This window comes from Gasterosteus aculeatus, chromosome 14 (assembly GCF_964276395.1).
Source record: "Gasterosteus aculeatus chromosome 14, fGasAcu3.hap1.1, whole genome shotgun sequence".
Taxonomy (NCBI): domain Eukaryota; kingdom Metazoa; phylum Chordata; class Actinopteri; order Perciformes; family Gasterosteidae; genus Gasterosteus; species Gasterosteus aculeatus.
In genome coordinates this window covers 14,182,386-14,196,357 of record NC_135702.1, presented here as the reverse complement: position 1 = coordinate 14,196,357, position 13,972 = coordinate 14,182,386, and the positions used below count along the sequence as shown (strand labels likewise).

At 42.1% G+C, this 13,972-nt stretch overlaps 1 protein-coding gene across 1 annotated transcript; it reads left to right on the top strand.

Moving 5' to 3' along the window:
* Positions 1–10,609: 10,609 nt before the first annotated feature.
* Positions 10,610–12,582, top strand: LOC144388239 (uncharacterized). The gene is made up of 5 exons (XM_078088267.1): positions 10,610–11,577; positions 11,715–11,776; positions 11,867–11,944; positions 12,040–12,154; positions 12,254–12,582. Exons 1-3 carry the CDS (start codon positions 11,322–11,324, stop codon positions 11,882–11,884), a joined length of 336 nt encoding a protein of 111 aa, XP_077944393.1. The 5' UTR covers positions 10,610–11,321; the 3' UTR covers positions 11,885–11,944; positions 12,040–12,154; positions 12,254–12,582.
* Positions 12,583–13,972: the final 1,390 nt, after the last annotated feature.

The window sequence follows — 13,972 nt, the reverse complement described above, 5'->3', positions numbered from 1 at the left end:
CGTCTTGGCCTCCTTGATTAATTTGGATATATCTCCAGATTCCCCCGTTTGCGATTTACTGTGCGTTCCACTGCTTCAACTTTATTCATTGCTGCAGAAAAAACTATGTATCTGGTGCTCAAAAGTGAATTTTAATGTTTTGTTCATAGATCCGAGGCCTTGATGGGAGGTTAGGGGGCTGCCAAGACGTTTTTACTGCGGTTCTTCATCCATTATTCACTGTTGCTTTTCAACATTTCCTCTCATCAGTCTGGAAGTTGTCAAACATGTCACTTCTACGAACGGGCAGAGGTCAAAAATCATAATCAAGATTTTCTCTCTGCCTCTGCCTGCCTCGGACCTGTTTTCCACAAACTCATTATTGAACCGATAATTCATATCAGTCCGTTTCATTTCATATTTTTATTTGCAATCTGAGGCCCACCGTCACACAAGTGAATTGCACAGCAACAACAACACAAAAGGAGAATCTACTTTGTGTTTTATTGTCCACTGCCAGTCGGGCTCACACTGTAATTCAATCCCCTCACATAGCCTCTAATCAGGCCACGGCCTTCCCACGTCCTGCTCCCAGCCCCCTCCAACCTCTCAGCAATTATTGGTTTGAGTCAGAAAAGTAAACTTTGAAAATAAAGTCAGGCCGCTCTTTGAAGCTTTTGGATGTCTTATTTGACAGTTGGAACCCCATTACAATTGTGCAGCAGCTCTCATTCGAGGCGTCGGTGCTCCTCTAATGGCTCATTATCCGATGAACGCGCCCTTTGGACAACAACGCTCGAGTTCCTCCTCGCATGCACCATTAAAGTCAGAGCAATTTTGTGTCATGGGGGTGGAGAAAAATACTTTCAGCTGCCCTCTGATGTTTTGCACTCTCGAGTTCTAGGGATGGGGGGAAATAATGGATATGAGTTGCTAATAGTGGTTGATGTTTTCTTTAATATGGGTTTAATGAAATAGAATGAATGCAGTACAATCATATTATGTGTAACTGAGAATATATGAATGGATTATTAATAAGTATTTCTGAAGTCAGCAGGGCATTTCAATTGGGATTAGACATGTGACTCTACTTTGAGTCTTAAAATCTGAATCCCATCATGGACCTTTCACCTTTTACATATACAAGTGAGTGTAAGCCCATAATATGATGTTTGTGGAACAGCTATTATGCCGATAATGTCAACATACAGACTCACACCCTCAACCGTGGATCTCTGTACCTGTGAGTACACTCAACCTTCATTTAAATCTATTTCTTAAACTTGACCTAAAATTCTAGCTGCCCTAGTCTTTGTCCTTGAACTGCCCGTTGGTGACTGGCCTGTTTTTTGGGCTTCGACTCCGAAAAGTGCATACACACGATAAAAAGTTATTACTCTGGAACTACTTTGTCTATCTGGACAATAATTCGTTTCTGTCAGGATACAGGGGAACCCCTGGGAGTGTTCTGATGTGTAAATATTAGTTTATATGTTACTCGTTAGGAAATAAATGAATGTGGCACACAAAGAAACACTGTAATACTGTGCCGTATCTGTTAGTCAAAAGTCACCTGTGCCTCAGTGACGTGCACATGCACAGCCGCGGGGAGAGATTCATCCCCTGATTGACATGTGTGTATCCACGCAGGGAGGCAGTTTGTTGCTTCAATGCTTTGGGTTAGCAGAGGTACTTTTTTTCTGAGACAGAGGTAATTGCACGCTTTTTGCACGTTACAAAAATGTAACAACTTTGCAAACAAAAAGTTCTGAATGACCGCAAAACTTTAGGCCCTGAACCAGTCCTGATGTCCAGGAACAACCAGCACAAGGCTCCGCAGAAGGAGTTCAAAAAGTGATCCGCCTCTCCTTGCATGGCTCTAGATGAGAAAGTCACAATAAAAACACAAGAATCCAAAAGTCTGCCATCCTGAGTTTGAGTTTTGCAGTTGAAAACTGCCGGCTTTATAAATAGATGAATCACTAAACGCTATATTATATGTCATCATACAAATGGACAGGATTTAATCATGGATGTATGTAATAGGTTTATTTTTAAAGGTGCCTCACACGACAACATAGATTACATATATTATATGGTCACATTTTCATATTTTGCCCACAAAATGGCCATCACCTCAACTCCCCGCTCCTCCTCCTCGCCTCCTCCAACGTGGGCGGGAGATGAATGATGCTCTGCATCTTCTGGATACATACATTCTGCTAAGAACTGATTATAATTTGTAGGGCCGATGCGTTGGTCGTTAGCAGCGGCGATAAGCGCTACGGTACGCAGCGTTGGGGAAATTGTTTTGTCGCTTTGAACAGACATGAGCCTTTTATTGTTTTTAAATTAAAAAAAACGTTGTAGCACGGTGGAGCAAGGAGGCTATAGCAAAGGCTAAGGCTACAGCAAACACAGATGGCACAGGGAGAGTGTGACAATCATGCTCTTTCACCCAGCTGGCACCAAACACACACACACACACACACACACACACACACACACACACACACACACACACACACACACACAAGGGCGCTGACTGCTGCTGTGAAAACCTCTGCCTCTCAAGCATTATCCCAGCATCCATTCTGAGAGTTCAAAGTCGGTACGCTTTGTAATCTGACGTTCTCATCTCTGGCCAGTGACCTCATCAGTGCATATATGAATCTTTGACAAGAACTTGCTGGGTGGAGTATCCAGCCTCGCTTCAACTGAAAAAAAAGCCCAAAGAATAACATACAGACAATAAACCATAAATATTGGGCGAGTTGTTATATTTCTGGAGAAACAGAAATAGCTTGTAGGTGTTTTGAAGTGGGAAAGAGAGGTTATGGCTTTAATAAGACAATGATTGCATCACACAGTTTACAGTTATTTCCTGTTGATATGAGGGTTTCATCGCTGCTTTTGAAAGCTGGTAAAAGCTTCTGAGCTTTTGGGAAACCTCAGTTTTCCCCTACATTTTTTAAAGGTCACAGAGCTCAGAAGCTTCTAAATACACAGCTGAGAGGATTTTACTTCACCACTGTTGGTTTGGAGTGGAAGAAAGGCACAGACAGATCAGCTGGCTGGCCTAACAGTGACCTTGTGATGTTACTCCATCTTCCCGAGGGCGAGATGTCAAAGGTCGAGATGCTGGGTTTCATTTTGGCGGCTGCATCCTTTGCGGTCGATGTGGGCTGGGTCCTTCAACGGCTGCATGGGCTGAACCAAGCAGTTTGGTTTGTGGGGGACTTCCTGCTTGTGTCACCAGCTTTTTCCTCCGCTCTCTTGGTTGCCTAGCAACCTGCTGCGCTGGACCGTGAAAGCTTTATAACTTGAAAAACATATAAAATGCTGATAGAGATGGTAATCTTCTTCTTATTTAATTTAGTAAGATACGCTCCACCCCTAGGGTGTGATATATTTCCAGCTGAGAGAAGAACATTTTACGGTAATTTGGAACTAAATTGTCCTCCAAATAGTAGACTCCAAGGTTGAGGAGGAGGCGAAGGAATGGGACGGCCTGTGGCGCATGCGGTCGACGGATGATGAGCAGCCTCTGGAGGATAATACCACTGTATTGGGACATGGCTAGTGTGTCGCTGGCCAATACAGCAGCAGGATGCACAGACTGGGTTTACTGCATCAAGCCATATTGGATGGTGTTGTGAAAGTCTAAAAAGTAAATTACTAAAAAGAATGACTGTTGAAATGTGTGCATTCTATTAACCCCATTTTGGACATAGCATAGGCTAAATGGTTTAAACCTGTGTTCTCTGTGCCATCAGGGAGTGACGCCCCTGGTAAAATAAGTCAAAATTGATTAGAAGTCTATGAGAAAATGATTGTACTTCTCACTTGATTATTTACCTCTGTAAACATGAGCTTATGGTCTCAATCTCTTTTTTCTTTTTTCAATACAGCATGTTCTTCGTTCTGTAAATTATGGTCATTTTGTAAATTATGCTTTAGTGCGCTGCTACTATTTGATTGACAGGTTGTGTGGTTTACTACGGTGGCCCTGAAGTGCAAAACACATTGGCAAATAGGAACGCACAACGGCAAGTAGGAAAGCACAATGAAATTAACTTCTTACGGAAATTGTAGGGCCTTATAGCAGATAGTCCAATCAGAAGGGTCTGTCCTCTGCTATAAGGCCCTACCCTTTACGTGAGAATTTAATTTCGTTTGCCGTTGTGTTTTGCACTTCAGGTGCCATCGTAGTTCACTCATGGCCTCACACTTCCCCCTGGTCTAGATTTGGTTACATCACTTCACTTGTTGGAAAAAAAACTATTTGGTGGCAGATAAAATGGTGAATTTAATATTTCAGAACCACAGTCCAAAAAGAGGTTCAACAGCTATGCATTGACTCAAACCTTTGTGAAATTTGATCAATCTGAATCAAAGATTCCTGCTGTCAACTTATGGGCATATTACAAATTACCCACATTATTTTCTATCCCGACTTGCTTATGAGGAATGTGTTTGAGAGCCTGAGGTGAGTCGAAAGATTCAGTAGTCTTGTTCTCCTCTAAACAAACACATGGTGGTCAGACAATATACCCTGGGGGGAATCAAAGCAGCTTCCACCTTCAAACAGCATTTGTTTAGGTCTTTTGCTTGGTTGCTTTGGCGAGGACAGAAGTTTCTAATTCTTGCAGCAAGGTTTAGGGAATCTGGAATGCTTTATGAGGTTTTAAGAAGACAAATTAACAGTTGATCCATGCATTGATTCAATCACTCAATTTATTGTCACACTAAGGTATTCAGCCATGACAAAAATAAATTTAGTGTAGGTTACGTGTCTTGCACTGTTTTCTGCTCGCACTTCATTTTGCTTGTCTTACTTGCTTGTGTTGCCGGGAAAGACAGTGGGGCACCTGGTAAGAGCACCCAAGTCCAAAAGAGCACAAACATGAGAAACAAACCAGGCTATTGCTAAAAGGACAAGATCAGAACCAAAGAGGCTGCAGCTTGAATGACACAGCAAGTGTCAAAGCTATACTGGGTTATACTGGAGCTGGAGAGGGAATTGGTAGCAGGTGTGCACTAAGCAGGACAGGGAGGAAATGGCGAGCTTCTTAGAAGAGAACACCAGTGAACTGATTTGTGATTTGCAGCCCGTCAGCAGAGGAAACGCAGATGGATGACACAAACAATCTGGTTTCTAACAACATTCCACCAGAATTATCTTAAGTCTGAGTGGGTCAGATGAAACCGATATTCCTCTGTTATGACAATGTTTCTTAATGTATGTGTTTCAAGCCCAAACGTTTGATGTTTATTTCATAAACTTTTTAAAAGTCTTTTTCTTTACATACACAATATTGTATTCATAGAACACACATGTGGTCACTGGGTGCACCTGTCCAACGTAATCTCACAGAGATATAGGAAACGGCCACAACCTTTTTAATTTTTTAACTGCACCTTGGACAGCTGCTCCAATGAATTTCATATTTTACTTAAATTTTCTGTTTCTGTTTATTAATGGAGCACGGGAAAGGAAGCGTTGGGATTTGATCAAGTGCAGCTGACTGTGTGACGATTGCTACAGAGTAGCCAGACCTACCAGACCAAACCCCACACCAACAACAAATTCTCAATATTAACATTAAGATTTTCATAATAATTAATGAACTGGTCGGCGAATTTTGGTCTACGCGAAGACATGATTTCAACGTAGCCTACAGAGTGCAGAGTTTCGACCGGATGCAGCACGAGGCGAAGTTTGTACGACAGTAGAGCGACATGAACGGGCGGATACAACCACGGCCACCGGCTCCAATACTCTGTAAGTACGTGAGTGTTTGAATGAAGCACACCTGGAACTATAACCAGTTGTTTTACAACCCACTCAATATGGGAAAGACGGTTCTTTTTGGCAAGCTAGTTAGCGTTAGCCCAGGTAGTTTCCTAGTTAGCATGCTAGCTTGGAGCATGCTAGCGTTCAGCATGATGACCGGGATCAAAAGTAAACATCCCAGAATATTTTCCCAGTGTTTGGTGCGTTAGTGCGTTAGTGCGTTAGGCTGTTGCTCTACCCATAACCTATTATTGGCTTTCTCATTTCATATCGAACATACACGTTTTTTACTAAAGCTACGGGGGCTAAATACAGATTGCAAAGGTGAAGGGCTGAATTCAACAAGTTGTGGTCTGTAAACAAGAGGACCAAAACATTGTACGTTACAGCATGCTTAAAGCATGATACTCTGTAATATACCTGGAAATTTTACTCCAGAAATGCAATAAGTAGCAGATGGTGGGCGGACCGACATTCGCAACGTTTATGCATGAGATGGAGGCGTGCAGCAGACTCTTGCTATTTAATGTGGGGACAAGAGAGGACGAAAAAAAGCGGCCCGATGTGTAGACACAAATATTGTAGTCTTATAACATCTGTGTTGTAAGCTAGCTGGCCTGGCTGTCTTAGCATTGGATGGGGACGCTGACAAGTATGGGGCGCCGTTTGTAAAATGTTGCACGTTCTATAATCCTGTGCAGTTATGGTACATTTAGAACAAAGTAGTTTAGTACAAACCACGACAATATGTCACTTTCCACATTTAGAGAGAAATTCATGTAAATTCATGGAATAACTTTTCCAAGGATAATGTTTGGCAGTAACACAAAGTTGTTAAATAATATAAATGTTAAATATAAATGTAAAATGTTCACTCTACATGTCAGAGTTGACGACTGAACACTACAATATTTACGGTAATTCACGCCGCTGCAAGACCAGCTGGCAAGTCCGAATGAGGATGGCCGCCAATGATTTGACCACGACCATCCGCGCCCCCTCCCCCCTTGACCGGACCATCTGATGGTCGTGGTCAAATCATCGCCGATGGTCCGGTCAAGGGGGGGTTGCGCGACTCTCCTTCACGAAGTAGGAGTCTCTTTTTATTCATTTCTGTTTTTAACATTGCAGGCAGTGTTCACATGGTGTAAGACTCAGTCGGTACTATTGATGATTTGTGCATGAGCATCAGTGGACCAAATGTCATGAAATGAGGGAGCCAGGCGGCCTGACCCCTGCTGCAGTAATATTTGTGTTTAGGATTCAATTTGGGACTGTCCTGGGTTTTGTTCTAGCTTTTATACTTATAGAATAAACATCTTTTGATTTTAATCAAACCATTTATTTATGGGGCGTTGTTTGTAAAATGTTGCACTGCGCAGTTTTGCTACATTTAGCATTATCATATGAACAAAAAAGCACGACAATATTCATATGTAACTTTTCCAAACATTTATAAATGTTTGAAAAAGTGACATATGAATATTGTCGTTCAAACATATGATACTGCTAAATGTAGCAAAACTGCGCAGTGCAACATTTTACAAATGGCGCCCCATATTTATTCTACATAATTTTCCTGATGTAACGAGGGCCATGAGGGCCTCATTCACGAGGACGTTGAAACACGATTCCTTACAAAATTCACAAAATATTTATGAAAGGTGTAAAGTCCGACGGGTTGGCGGTGTTGCTGTCAATAATGCAGGAGAATTAACACCATAATACAATTTTTATTTAATACACACACACACATGCCAATACACACACACACACACACACAAGCAAACATCAGATGTCTCTCCAATGCATGTAGCATAAATTGCAGCGATATCTTATTTAATATAACTCTCCCCTCGGATCAAATGAAAATGTAGCATTATTGATTTATATACGACAAACTGACAGAGAACAGTCAGAAGCTGAATAAAAAAAGCTGAATAAGCCTCACTCCCAATAGACAATCTAAAGTGGTTATGTGTTCCCACTCTACTGGGCATCTTGAGTGCTTGCTCATGGCCCAAAACAGAGGTTTTTGAAGAATTAGAAATATTTGGCGCTGATTTCTTAACCAACTGTAGAATCTCTGCAGTAATGGAGAGTCGAACGGGCAGTCGTTTTTTTCAGGCATACTGACATTTCCACTGTCTGTGTGTATGTGTGTGTGGGGAGGCAGAGGGGTACAGGTGGTGTGCATCCTCTTGTGTGCTTTTCTATCTAAATTGGTTGTCCAATTTGTTCTCATAGCTGGTTTTAGAGTTGATGTAAAATGTCAATGCAAGCACTTCTCTAGCTGCAACCAAATTGCTAAATTAATTTATTCCCAGAGCGGGTTATCTGCCTCAATAGTTCATATTTCTGCACGTTTTTCCCTAGAAAAGCGAACTGTATTTTCTCACCTACATCATTTCTTGTGTGATGTCTCTGCTTAGTGCCGCTAATCACCACATGTTTGCATCTTTTAAAACCTGGAGCAGTGAGCTCTGGACCGCAGACAGCTGTTCATCTGCCACAGCAGCATATGCCAGTCACTGGATAATGTTAGATGGCAAAGACGCTTCCACTGGAATATGAACCAATTCAGAATCAGATTACTCACTGTTAACTCAGCTCTGGTGGAATGTAATAAGCGGCTGTAAATTATGATTGTTCTTTGCTGTTTGGGCCTTGCACATCGGTAAAAGCTCTGTAGTCATTTACTCCTTTTCCACTGTCTGTTCACATTGATTAGGATTGCATCAAACGCATTTAAAATGGATTCTTCCCGCACCATGCTCAGTCCTCGCTGTCATTGAACTACTTGTGCTAGGATTCTCTTTACTTTCCTTGGATTTTAGTTTGCCAAATATATAATATAACATTTTTATTTATTTGTTGTGCTGCCATACTGTAGAATCCCAATTTTTCTTTTTTTCATTTTCCTTTTTTTTCTAAAAATGTTTTCACCGGATTCTCTCTCAATTACATGCGCATGTCGCTCTTGACACATGATCTCGGTCACGTGATAATTACCGCAAAACTACACACTACACTACACTGCTCATTCCACAACCTAGTGAAATGAGCAAAAAACGCCTGATCTTTGGAGAGCTTCTTTGGAAAACGGAAAAGCCCCCCTGAGGAAATATAAGAATAGCCCACAACGTAAAAAAAAGCTTGCTTTAACAGCCAGTATCAGGATTCATACTTAAAATACGGGTTTATCACATCAGGTAATTCTCATGTGCCGAACTCTCTCTGCGTTATACAGTATCTATGAATGTTTCCATGCAGATTGTATCTTTTTATTATGTTGTGTTTATCCACCACACCTTGAAGGCTTCTCTTCTATAAATAAATAATGTCCAACATGAAACCGCTCTGTGAGGCAAATAAGGTTGGGGACTGCTGGTTCATTCTTAAAACTAAAATACGCACTTTAATCGGTCACTATGTCTGTGGCCTCACAGCTGAACGGGCATCAGAAGTCAAAGGATAAACCTGAAAGAGCTACATGGTTATCCATTTCCAATGAGACAATCTTTCATCTTCATTATCAGAGTACAGAGCGTTGAAATAGTGAATGATACAAAAGGAGTATGATTCATTTTTGTCTGCTAGAGGGGCATAACTCATTAGATTGAAACATGTCCTGTCTCATCTCCCCAAATGCAACAGAGAGTTGAAAAGAGACGTGCCCATGACAAAAGCTGTCATCGGGGCATTGGAAGGATCGGCCATTGAATGGGAAAGAACACATTAGTCTAATGGATGAAGGCAGTGGACTGCCCTTCAACCCCGCGGCCCTCTGAATAGCACATACTACCTCTGTGCACTAATGTATCATCCCTCCAAGGGGTGCTGGACAATTGCTTTCCTCGCTGACAGATCAGGCCTATACAAGATGCGTTTTTATAGATTATATGTATTTTGGAAGAGAATACTTACCTGAAGTAGCCCCAATCTGAGAGTTCAAAGCTGGGGACCAGCATTAGTAAAAAATCTGACATATCAAGAGTCTTTAATGTGTCAGTACAAACATCCATAGAAAGTTCTGAAAGCAATTCTTGTCTTTTCATCATTTTACCCGTTTGGGCCACTCATGCATGGCAATACATTGGACATCTTGGAGATCTCCAAAAATGTAATACACAAATCAAGCTTTGCTCTGACACAGTTTTAGTTACACTGTGTAATGCACTGCATGAAAAGTGGGATTTTCGGCAGTATGCGGCACTGTAAATTGTCGTGGAATTTCAGGTTTACAGCAATTTGCGGGCAACGCCGAAAACTGCCGTAAATTGTCAGAAATTGATGTGGGCCTCCCTTGGCAATTGTCCCCCCATTACCCCCCTCCTCCTAATTCTAGGGGAGGCTTTGACATGTAAATGAAAATGCTGTGAGCTATACAAATGCAAATCAGGGTCGCAGAGGGAGTTTTAGCCCAGGTGACATTTTTTTAAAAGGTAAGAAAATCTCTGGTATATCTACAGATCAGGCTCAGCAGCCTAATTATAGACGCTTACATTTTAGCTTGAATTGATTTATTTAATTCAAATATGCTAGATTACTGTGTACGCCATTAGTAATGGCAAATGTTATGTAAAAAAGATACACAAAATAACTTCTTTAAAAGATGAGTTTTAATCAAGGTAAAATGAGCATTCCATGCAAACAACATTTGAATCAGCATGAGGGGTCTGCAGAGATCACAGTCTCCTAGAGCTCAACTACAGTGCATAGTGGCAGGACTTCAGTGACCTTTTCTTTGGCCTTAAATGCACAGAGGATGTATTAACCACACATCTTCTAGCAATGCGCTCAACTGGCAGAAATGATGCTGGGTATGACGTGTCTGTTCCCTGCAAGCCCCAAACTTCTATTGGCTTTCCATAAAAATGTCTGTCCGGGTGGGGATGAAGCCAGGAAACTTGTGCAAGAACATGTTTAAATGCCGTACCCTTTGACACAACATTAACAACTATAAACTGCTTTATAATGGCTGGTCGTAGTTCTGCTAGAGGGTCAAGGACGGGTTCCTCAAAACTGTTAGTGTTTCCACACCACTTAGCATAAACATATGCTGACCTTTCTGCTCTGCATCTATCGATTGAGTAAGTTACATTCATATATGTTACCCGTTTACATGTCATGGCAAAACATTCAACCTCAGTGACACAAGGGTACATCTGATGATACATTGTCAACATTGCATGTATGTCAGACTCAAGATTGTCTGGTGGAATGGAGAAAGAGGCACCACTGTACGGTTTTCTAGGGAAAGTCGTTCTGCTGACACCAAAAACACTGCTTTACATAAAGCATATCAGCTGTTTGAAAGTCCCAACCATTTGTCTTCCTAAAATACTGGTCGTTCCGTATAACAATAACCTCGTATGTGATTGGAGGACCCTTTGACTCCTCGTCCAATCACGTGTGAGGTCATAGGCATGACTGATACAGCAGTACATGCAAGACGAGCATACAAACAGACACGTGTGTGTTACTATATTCAGAAGAACTGTATCTCCAGTTCCTTTGTTTGTTTTTTGCTGCTTCGTGAATAATGGCTGGACGACGTCTCGCGTTCAACTCGCCTTCAACTCCTCTCCGCGGTCACCAACTTTCGGCCAGTCCGCAGACAGACGAGAAGAATCTGCTGAATGCTCTCAGTGGATTGTCTCGTCAACTCCAACAACAAACTGCCGATATCAACGAGCGGTTCGCTCCACTGGAGCGTTCGGGACTCTGCGGGTTTCTGTCCATGGAGGAGAGGAACCGACTCAAAGAAGAGGAGACGGGCGCACAATCCCAAGATAGCGGTAAGAATACGTTCGATGACTGCAAGCTAAGCTAAAAGTAGCGTAGCCTCAAGCTAAGCTAAGAGTAGCCTAGTAGCCTTACAAGTGAGCAGAAACAGCTTTATTAAAGTGTGTTTTCTTTGCCGTGTCGTTTACAGGAAGCGGTGCGCCGTCTTCACAACTCCGAGACGAACTACAGGCGCTACGAACCGGAGCAAGGGTCAGATTTACAGAATATGCTTTCATTCTGCGCTATAAGGAAATATATACGTATAGATACCGATCATAACTGTACATTTTGTTTTCACAGACTAATCTCGCCTCATAATGAGGCGGTGACCTCGTATTTGCTCCGGGAAAAGTCCAGATTTAGACGACGTCATTGTGTGTAAGTGACACTGTTTCTCCTTCCTTGTTTAATGTTACTGTGACTTGCGTATGATTTTTTAAAATTCATACCACACTCATTTAATTGTTTTCCAGATGCCTGTGAGACGTATTTTGAGACGGGACGCAGGAGCTTCAGGTTCAGCCGGAACACTCATTGCGAGCGGAAGCTGCAAACGATTCAGCGCGGAGTCGAGCGAGAAGAAAGACGGTCAGAGTTTATTTGCTGACTTGTTTCAGGTGCATTGATAGATGTGTTGTGTCCGTACGCATCGCATCGCACAGTACCGATTCATTGTTGTTTTTACAGCTGCTGGAATCGAGACAAAGTGTGCTGGCTGATGACGAGGTGGAACGCTGGAAATCCGTCACCGTGGAGCTCACGTCGGACGGAGGGGACGGCGTTGTTGGCGGGGTCTCGGGGTGGATTGTACGGTCGCCACACGCACACGAGCCGCCTGCACAACAGACCTGCCTCGGAAAACACGGCGCCAGTGACGGTCTACAACCCCGAGGAGGCAAACGGACAGTTTACTGAGCTGTAGTTTTTAAACCGCCGTTACCCAAGTGTGGGCAGATCCTCACTTTGTATGTAGTTGTTGTTTGTGTGTTGTTAATAAAGCTCTTTCTTTGCATAAACGTGTGTCAAATGTTCATTTTCTCTAGAAATTCATTGACGTCCTGGTTGGTATCCTAATAATAGTGTAGTAGCCTACATATGATAACAATGAAATGAATATACAGCATAATATGAATATATAAATAAATGAGGCGGGTGACCAATAGCAACAGATCTGCCAACCAATCACGAGTGATTGAAAGTTGTTTTTATCCAATCATGAACAAGGAAACTCAAGCCTGGTCTGCCCACGGGTTTTGCTGCCAATCACGAGTGATTTTATTTGTTCGTAAGTTGTGGTTTCATCCAAGAAGGAGTAAGGATATTCAAGCCCGCTCGGCTCGGCCACCCGCGGTTTCGCTGCATTCATATGCTAATTCGGGCCATTCGCACCTCCGCCAGCTCTCCACCTACGTCATGGTTCGTTTCCGACAATTTGTGGCACAGATAAACGCGACGTGCGCGGGTTGCAAATTGTCGAAAATTGTCGGAAATTAGGGTGATTTCCGGGCGTTTACGGGGACGAAAATCTCACTTTTCATGCAGTGATGGTAAAATATAATGATGCAATAATGATTTATTACATCTGTTTTTTTTTTATCTTTTCATGCAGGCAATCAAATTTGATTTCAAATGTATTTTCAACACAATCGCACTGCAGGGCATGAAATAGTGACACAATTCCATTATTGCTTTTTTGACGATCAACAAGATTTGTCCCTTTCTTTGCGTGGTTGGCAGGACTTCTTTGGGTCAGATGTATGTACAATACACACAGCTAGGAAAAACGCCATAGTTGGGAGTAAAAAAAACAAATGAGTCACTTTGTGGTGATGCTTAGTGGACTTATCGTTGAAATTCCTCTTTATTGAGCAAGTCCACCCCCCTCACCTCTGCCATAAGTCTTTCTTGATATATAATACTATGTTTTTTCTAACCATTTGGTCACGTGGATGAGAATTTGGGTGTTCACCATAGATAAGGATAAAAATTTACAAAACTCCAAGAGAAGACCATTTTTGTCCCAATGCACAAAACCAATAGATTGCAACTCTGGATCATTTCAGGTCCAGCCGAGATCGTGGTAAATAGCTGTTAAAGTAGATTTTCAGTTTTCTATTGTTCCAAGTGTGTCTTGATTTTTTCTGAAGCGATGATTTGCTCTGTGATTCACGATTGGGGTATTTGACTGCCTGAGAAAAAGAAAGCAATTTCTCTATTGAGTACTGCTGATTTAACCATGGAAGCAAATTCCTGGACAGCAAACCCCATTGGAAGCCAGACATTGATGTGTTTTGTGTATTTGTCTTACTTCCTGTAATAATACCCTGACTCCAGCTAACCCGTCTGGGCAGCGGATGCAGAAAGAATAACATCCACACTGGCACACTGTATCGATGGTAATGCTTG

Coding starts and splice junctions, on each gene's coding strand:
- LOC144388239 (XM_078088267.1), top strand. CDS start 11,322: ATGGCTGGACGACGTCTCGCGTTCAACTCGCCTTCAACTCCTCTCCGC. Junction 11,578..11,714: donor CGCACAATCCCAAGATAGCG/GTAAGAATACGT, acceptor TGTCGTTTACAG/GAAGCGGTGCGCCGTCTTCA.